The following is a 9,123-nucleotide window of genomic DNA, read 5'->3' as shown; positions in this document are numbered from 1 at the left end:
CTCTGGAGATTTATTTGTCTGCAAGACAATGACCCACAACAAGAAAGCCAAAGCTGCACAGGATTGACTTTAAAGGTTCTGCAGTGGCACATTCCAGACCTCAATCTAATTCACAATTTGTGGCAGGACATGAAAATTGCTGCTTGTTCACAGCCTCTATTCCACTAGACAGCACGAGCAGTTTTTTGCCAAGAGAATTGGAAAGAACTGCATCTGTTCTTAAGTGTAAAACTTGGAAAAATAAAATAATGCAGACGAAGTTTGCGTGGATTTAATACTGAACGGAGAAGACAGACAGCAATGATCTGGCACATTCAATTCATTAAATATTTTTTTTTATTTCTTTAAGAATAACTGAAGAAAAGTGTTAGCAATTTCTGTACATTTTTTTTGTAATTGTTTTCCCTTGGATTTGCTGAAAACCTTGAATGATCAACAGGGCTGAGAAATGTTATGCTGCCACATAGTGCACTTTAAACCTAAAAAGAATATGATTAGTCCACAGGCATCCGTCAGTGTCCTTGGAATACACTCCAAGAGGTTCCTTAAACTGCTGACACTGCTGACTCCAGTTTCATGTTATCATCTCCTCTCAATCCCAGTTCATCATTGTCAAAAAAGAGGCACATTAGAAATACTGCCATTTTCCAAGGACTGTGTCTTTGATTGCATCGACAAACTGTGCAGGCACCCAGTAGACCCAATACTGCGAAGCTTCCGTTGGACCCAGCTGAAAAGCCTGCAAAGGTGGAAGACAAACTGGTAAGTATATTAAGTGGTTTCAGAGGCATTTGCAAATGTAAACATGTATTGAGAATAAATAAACACATTGTGTCTTGTATAGATTTTAAAAGCAAATTTAATTTATAGAAAAAAAAACTTATTTTGCAATAAATAAAATTCAACCACTTGCATTATGATCAGATGTTAAGACACAAAAATCTGGACTTCAGGAAGCCTTAAACATCTACTGTCATACATACTCACTGGATACTTTATCAGGCATACCTATTCTAATGCAACTCAATGCATTTAAGCACATAAACATGGCCAAGACTAACCCCAGAAGTTCAAACCGAGCACCAGAATGGGGAATAAAGGTGATTTAAGAGATTGTGAACGTGGCATGAATGTTGGAGAGATGATGTCAACTGAATATGACATGGACCAAAATCTCCAAGGAATGTTTCCAGTACTTTTTTGAATCTGCACCACTAAGGTAGCTCTAAAGGAAAAATGGGGTACAACCCAGTACTAACATGTTGAGTGTGCGCAGTGCCTCTTAGAAGCCCTTTCAACACAAAGAGAGTCATTTATTATAATCCACTAAAATGTTATTTTGCAATTGAATATGATATAGTATGCTTAATGTAAAAACAGCCACTGTACTGAATCTTTCTTTTATTTTAAAGTAAACAACCTGGCTAACCAAATCCAATGTTTGGCTTTTATCTTTCTTCTAGCTTAAATCATTCCCATCTGCTCGTCTATCTGCTTTGAATATGTTTTCAACTGTTCAGTGATGCAAAAACACACTCGGAGGAAGCTGCAGGCATCACTTTTCATTTTTGAGCCAAAAACATGACAACACAAAGCATTGTTTTGACTCCACTATCATACATTTGAATATCTCTGCTCTACAGCTGTAACATTATCTGCATTTAGATCTGTTACACTGAGGGTGATATCTGATGAGGTGGTAATAAAGCTCAATACCAGGGAAGTCCCTCAAAGCCCCACTTATATGTGCTCAGACATTATACTATTTAATTGGATGCACTCATGTGAAGCTGCTATGAAATTCAAACAAAATTACACAGAGACATACTTTGGTCTCACAGTCTTTTTTGGTGTATTGATCACTTCTATACACACACAAAGTATCTGCTTGTTCTGATGTTGTTAGCCATTTCTGGGTACAAAGACTCCAGAACAGCAAGATACTCCTGAGAGTGAAAAATAATAATAATAATGGATTGCATTTATATAGCGCTTTTCGGGACCCCTCAAAGCGCTTTACAATACCACTATTCATTCACTCTCACATTCATACACTGGTGGAGGCAAGCTACAGTTGTAGCCACAGCTACCCTGGGGCAGACTGACAGAGGCGAGGCTGCCATATCGCGCCATCGGCCCCTCTGGCCAACACCAGTAGGCGGTAGGTGAAGTGTCTTGCCCAAGGACACAACGACCGAGAAGGTGTAACCGGCAACCTTCCGATTACAAGACGAACACCCAACTCTTGAGCCACGATTGCCCCAGATACTTCAGATTTGTTAATCTCCAATAAAATAATCAATGTGGCTGTTTGACTAGGTATTACAATAAAAAGCAATAACTGGATGAAGAAGGAGACTTGCAGCAATACAATTAACAATACTGTTAGTTAGCTAAAGATGATATACCATGTCCTGATGAACATTTTATATAAAAAAAACCCCAAACAAACAAGAAACAAACAACAACAAAAAGAACCAAAAACTGTGTTTAGGAGGTTTTGTGAAGTTGGGCTAATTGCAATACTATAATGAGCTGTAGCTAGCCAGAGATCTATTGTAGGCTATTATGGACACTGGACAGGGAAGATCTAGGATGACAGGATGAGTATTAAACTGTCTGAGGGTCCTCCATCTTCCAATGGTTATCCCAGTCTAAATAGAGACCTCCCTCTTGCCAATACCTCTCCCAGCTCTTCCCCTGGCCACAATGAGGTGTTCCCAAGCCTGCAGAAGACATAATCTCTCCTGAATGTCCTGGATCTACATTGGGGCTTCCTCCCAGTGGAAAATGTCCAAAGCACCTCTCCTTTGAGGCGCCCAGGAGGCATCCAACCCAAATGACCAACTGTATCCTTTTGATATAGAGTGGCTCTACACTGTGACCAAGCTCCTCGCCCTATTTCTACCACTTGTATCAACAATCTTATTCTTTCAGTCACTACCCAGGGCTCACAGGTCATAGGTGAGGGTAGGAACGTAGACCGACTGGTAAATAGACAGCTTTGCTTTCACACTGAGTTCTTTCTTCACCACAACAGACCAGTACAGCACCCACATCACTGCTGCCACCACACTCTGTTAATCTCCCACTCCTTTTCTCCGTCACGTGTGAACACAGCTGAGACATGTGTTGAGGGTCCTGTAAGTGACCCTTTTGGTGTTTTTGTATCTATTCGCAAATCAAAAGAACAAGAGACAAAACGCTACAGCACTTTAAAAAGACAAGAACCCTAACCCTAGCTAGGAACAAGTGTCATTACATCACTACTTAACAAATGGATAGTATACCAACCAAAGAAACTTTTTTTTTAACTGAAAACCTTCTATTACAGTGACTCCATCGTTGAGGCACACATAGTTCAGTCACTTTAGAGAACAGCCACACCAGCTTTTTACCACACAAAAGATAGTTACCATCATGTGATAGTCCTCATGGCCTTCGATGGGTTCAGACACTATGTTTTTAATGGATCCCATTGGGACTTTCTCCGTCCTCTCTGCAGATGAGAAATTTAAATTATCGGCATCTTTATGTTGCAGTGCAGCTAGCAAAAGTAGGTTAGCTATAATCTTACCTTTTGTTCCAATCCACAACTGATCTTGCTCAAGCTTGAATGTGAGTCTAACTTTTCCTCCGGATTTGTTAAACATTCCGGATAAAGGCACTGTTGGTAATCGTTCCTGTTAAGCGGCACAAGACAGCTGTCAGTTGTGTTTAGTTGTGTATATTCAAACACACTGTATCACTGTAAAAGCACCTTCATCTACAGCTAATAACAGGTTAATTTTCTCTTACCTTTGCTCCTTTAATAGCTGGCATGATGTCATCAGGTTTACCTTTGTCCAAAACTTTCCTATGTTGCTGAGATAATAGTGCAGATTTAAAATGACAAATAAAAACAACAAAAAAACTCTTCTACAGTAAGGCGACAAATCATACCTTTTGCCTGCATAAAGGCTCCTTCTTGTTTTCTTCAGCTTTAACTTCCTGCTGGATGACTTCTTTGGGTGTATTTACAGCTAATACATCATTTATTGTAGATCCTACTACCATTATTTTTGCACCATTTGTAATCTTTATTTCACGTAGCGTCTTATCCTCTGGAAGCAATCCTTTATACATCACTTTTTGCATTGCCGGTGGAAGACCTAAAAGAAAAAGAAAAGAAAGAACTATCTTTGAGTACTTATTGTTTTTGCGTTGCTAAACAACAGTCATTGTAACAATTAATTTAAAAGAAGAAATGTATGCTGTTGGCTCTCACCAGTGAGTGAGTGAATGCTCTCTTTTAGTTTGGCTCCGGTGCTATCAACAGGAATTTTCAGATCATATTTATTTTTGTTCCAAATGATCTTCAAGTCCACTGTTTCCTTGTCCTCTGTATCATCCCCATTGCTAATATTAGAGTCCTGAGTTGTGGAGTTTCCTGCATCTGTGTGAGACGTCGCTTCTGCACCACCTTTTTCAACATCTTCACCTAGTGATTCATCTTCTTTTGGTTTTGCCTCAGTTTCCATTATGACTTCTTCACTTCCTGGAAAAGAATGAAATCTTAGACTTATGTTCCTTTAAAGTAACCCTTCCAAGTTTAAATTATTATATCTCAAATTTTCCATATAAGAGTGCCTATGCATTATGATACTGCCTATAGAGATGTGGTCAAAGGTCTCCATACACTCACATGTAGGGCTGTGCGATATGACCAAAATCTCATATCCCGATATAAGAATTCTATCGTCCCGATAACGATATAAATCACAAAAATGTAACATTTTCTGTAAATTCTGTGAATCTCGGGCATCTCGTCTTGCGGGAAGTGTTTCCAGCTGTGCGTCATGTAGCTGGAGTCGAGTGTTTTAACCGATGCATGAAACTATACATTTTTAGACATAAGTTGTAAAGGCCGCCGTTTTCTTTGTGAGTATTTATTACACGGCGTGCTGCGGGGAAAAGCCTGTTCTAACGTTTGAGTCTAAGGTTTATTTTTTAGCACCTGGCGGCTCTTTTTTAATTCTCATCCGTAAATATTCTGCTCTTTCAGGTGATTCAGTTTATTTTGAAAAGTCTCAACAGGATCTTGAGCTTTATTGTGAAAGGTTTATGTGGTACATAAACAAGTGGACACGCGATGCTGTTACCGTTGTTGTTGCTAACCACAACGCATAAAAACAGGCGCTTGCTCGTCAGTAGTGTGGTTATATTAAATATAAGAGAAAGAGAGAACTTTAAGAAATTAATATAGCCACTACAGTGACCATCAAAACGATGAAAAAAATATTGTTGTAAACAGTTTATTTTACAACACCACGAAACAAACGATAGCGTAAAATGAAACGATAGACGTTTTTATATCGTCATCCGATATATATCCTTATATCGAACAGCCCTACTCACATGTGGTGGTAATTTGGGGATTTTAATTATTTCTTTGAAAATTTAGTTTTCCAAGATCGAATGAGTACAATATACATCTTTAATGGCAATAACAAAATAATAATTGGGTGCAAGAGCATCCTAATCAATTTCCAGTTTGTTTCTTCTTCCAGCCCTCAGCAAAGTAATGACACATCTGACTAACTTGTACTAATGTACAATTGTTTGAACTAATGATGTTCAAATCTGCAGTTGTTTAGAAATGGCTCCAAGAGACCTTTACAACTTGTATACATCTACAATTCTTCTTAGATCTTCCCTGAGTTCCTTGGACTTTCCAATTGTTCTGGTTATTGGTCACTCAAATGAGTGATGTCAGGCAAATCTTTTTATGCTAGCGAAGGGAAACTCCCAGTTATATTTAATCACATTCACCATAATCACCAAAGAGATGTTTTACAGACACACATCACAGTAGCTGATTACAGGAAAGCCGTCAGTGCCAACAACAGCACTGCAGAAAACAATGTATCACAATAACAACCACAAAGTTTTCTAAAGAGAGAAAGAAATGTGTTGTCTCAGCCTATCAGCTGATCACACTTGTCTCTCTTTTACAACAAAGAAACTTTTTGCATTAAAAATAACAACAGACCAAAATGTTGATATTCCTATTATATTCACTCTACCGTGACATTTTTTACAAATGTCCTTCTTTCAGGGAACTTTTTTTATTACAAGTGTTTCTTGTGTTTTATGCTGGAGGTTGACCACCTTGCCTTAAATGACAACCACCTGCACTGTCACAGTCTCCTATGAATTAGATTAGTATTAGGGCAGACATACATATATAATATCAGATTTTTACAGAAAGATTAACATAGTGATGATATCTTAGTTGTCAGAAATTGTGGATATTGTTCTCATTGTTAGTGGGGGGAACAATCATCCTCCCAGCCTTGTTACCCTAAACTAATAAGACATGAAATGCTAGTATCTGCAGTAAACAAGTTTAACCCAGTCATTGCATAACAAAATGATAACGGCAATCTATGAGCAGACCAGCAGATAAATAGAACTATCTCAACTAGCTGTATGTCGACCGCTAATCCCAGCACAAGAACAATTAAAGAATGATAACAGCCTCAAATCATGATATTTTTTTCACAAAACGTCCACCGAAATATCAATATCTGTTTCAAAGCTTGAATCCAGTTTTGTCCGAACTCAAAGCCTCATGTCAACCTACTGCCTTTGGATGACATGTCAGTTTCTTTGCAAACTGCAGCAAAGTTTACACCAGACTTTTTTGCTGTTGGTTATAACAAAATGCAGCCATAACATCTTTAACACAATGTCAATTAGTCTGGAAGTGACTCAGATTAAACGTAAACAGAGCTGTGATGCTGAACTGAAGTTTTTTCCACAGTTCTTTCCACTGAAGGACTTGTTTTGAAAGACTGTTGGTAAGCATATCAAGCAAGAGGCTACGGTCCTAAAAATTGCAGGAGTAAAGTGCCAATTGAGTTGTTTATTATGTATTTTGACTTTCTGGGGTAAATGTGGTGCTTCCCACAGAATCAGACTGTATCTGCTGCGGCAGCGAGGCAGAACACACATATATGTATACTTAAGCGAAAGGCAACAATGCTTTCTTTCCATGGAAGACTCAAACTACATACAATTGTGCAGGTTGTATTTAACGCAAATAATTTACCAAAATTGTTGTGAAATAGCTGAGTGACTAAGTGTCAAAACTCTGCTTCACATTAAAAACTAATAATAAAACTACATGAGGCTGAACCTAGACGGCTTACTCACAATGACTTAAAACGAAACAAAACGGGGAAACCCAGCTCACCTTTATCACTTACAAAATACATTCCTGTGAACTATATTTAGCTACCTATCATATCTATGTCTACTTTGCAACTTTAAATAAGACTTTTGTGTTGTTTTGTTTACCTTGATATAATACAAAACATCGACGTGTTTGGAAGCGTTTAAATCAATAAACTAGAAGTTGACTTGATGTATATATATATATATAGAGAGAGAATCTCACTTTCGTGCAGTTCCCGATAGTTTCACACAATAAGCAGTTATGTATGGAGCTATAATGAGTTAATAACAAAGATGTAACGAAGTCTAATTTAGTCTTCTCTGCTAACCACTTTCCCCCTCGTGGTTTTTCTAGGTCTTTCCACCGGTTCTAGTAAGCAGTCTTTCGATGTGTGCTGAGAAATGGGGTACATAAAAGCGAATAGCCGCCAAAAGATAACAGAAAAACGTTTTAAAACAACAATAAGCACTCGCAAAACAACACATCTCGTAACAAGAATGGCCTTACTGCAAAACTAGTAAAGTAAATAGGCTGTATGTTAGTGTTTGATCGCTACCATAATTAATCCTATACAGTTAAGTCTTTAACAGCTTAAGTTAACTTGATAAAACAAGAAAACATTTGTTAAATGACATCACGTTAACCGCAGTGCTTCACACATCCAGCTAAATGTAAATGGACGTTAGCAACCGTTAACATTAGCTAGCCGCAACACTAGTGAACGTTAAAAAATTACTCTGCGGAAAGACGAAAATGTCCATTATTAGTTCAGTATATTTACAGTATATTTAGAGGTACATGTAATTTCATTAACATTATATGAGCTCAATTTAAAGATATTATTGAAATACTGCTGAATTTTCTCAATACCCACCATCCTGCGTCGCCATGATGATTGTGTACAATCCGTTGTAGGTTGTGGCAAAGATACTACAGGAAGCAGGATGGCTCCAGTATTCAGGAAACAACAGCTAAAATCGTTCTTCTGTCCACACTCGCGCGTGACAACGTAGAAACAGAAACAATTTAATCATTTATTTTGAAATCGCATTATTAATATAGCTATACGCAACCGAACAAAGTTTAAACGCTAATAGTTTCAGTTAGCTCGTGGGCAAACAGGGATAATGGAAATGCGCATGCGCTCGCTGAAACAACTGCAGATAACTTTTTCTTGTTTTTGTAAAAACTGTTACAGGTTAGCTAACGCTACTGTCGACACATAATGGCTAAACATAAAGGCAACAAAACACTTTTTCAAGCACGAACAGTCCAATGTACATACGGCCAAGATAACGAACACGGAAGTGTAGAGACGTAATACTCTCGCTTGGCTTCGTTTCTTTGTTGTTGTGAAAGCAAGGGAGACACCGGGAGGTGGCACTTTAATCAATGGCTATTGGTTAAGTCTTTCCTTTAGAGGTGTAAAGGTTCGAAATTTAAAATGACTTTACCTCGCCAACTCTTTTACACAAGATTTTCAGTTATAGAAAAGTAAAAATTAAAAGAAAAAAAAAAATCCCAAGCAGATGGCGTTAATGAACTCATTTTACAACTGATGGCGTTGGACAGGATCGTACCAACATGCATATCTTACTTATGAAAATATTTTTGAGACATTAACCTACAGTGTAATATATATATATATACATATATACATACATATGAGTTACTGGTTTAATTAACAGTTTCTGTAAACTTAATGAACTTTCTACATTTTTAAAACTGCAGCTGTGGTTATTCTACAGTCTCTTACACAGTGTGGAAAGTAATTTCTCTCTTTTATGTGCTGCTTTGGTCTCTGATTGCAGTACTGTGCAAAAGTCACTTGCTATTTCTTTATATTTTGTTTCCACAGAGCCAGACTTGCTTGTAATTTTTTTAAAGTGGCAATAGTTCTACCA

The 9,123-nt window shown here is 37.7% G+C and overlaps 1 protein-coding gene across 1 annotated transcript; it reads right to left on the bottom strand.

Annotated features, from left to right (window-relative positions):
- Window positions 1-318: 318 nt before the first annotated feature.
- On the bottom strand, window positions 319-8,478 carry ubfd1 (ubiquitin family domain containing 1). Its single transcript, XM_006798174.3, has 7 exons — window positions 8,094-8,478; window positions 4,268-4,537; window positions 3,943-4,151; window positions 3,799-3,864; window positions 3,578-3,683; window positions 3,417-3,499; window positions 319-739 (listed from the first exon to the last, which is right to left on the bottom strand). Exons 1-7 carry the CDS (start codon window positions 8,107-8,109, stop codon window positions 629-631), a joined length of 861 nt encoding a protein of 286 aa, XP_006798237.1. The 5' UTR covers window positions 8,110-8,478; the 3' UTR covers window positions 319-628.
- Between the last annotated feature and the right edge of the window lie 645 nt (window positions 8,479-9,123).

The sequence above is a fragment of the Neolamprologus brichardi genome, chromosome 4, assembly GCF_056152115.1.
Source record: "Neolamprologus brichardi isolate AB-2024 chromosome 4, ASM5615211v1, whole genome shotgun sequence".
Classification (NCBI taxonomy): Eukaryota; Metazoa; Chordata; class Actinopteri; order Cichliformes; family Cichlidae; genus Neolamprologus; species Neolamprologus brichardi.
Note: the sequence above shows the minus strand (reverse complement) of the source record. Positions and strands in the feature narration are given on the sequence as shown.

Excerpts from the sequence above, each read along its gene's own strand:
- ubfd1 (XM_006798174.3), bottom strand. Across the intron at positions 4,152-4,267 it reads GAGCATTCACTCACTCACTG|GTCTTCCACCGGCAATGCAA; the intron begins GTGAGAGCCAAC and ends TTTTTCTTTTAG. Across the intron at positions 3,500-3,577 it reads GTTGTGGATTGGAACAAAAG|AGAGGACGGAGAAAGTCCCA; the intron begins GTAAGATTATAG and ends TCTCATCTGCAG.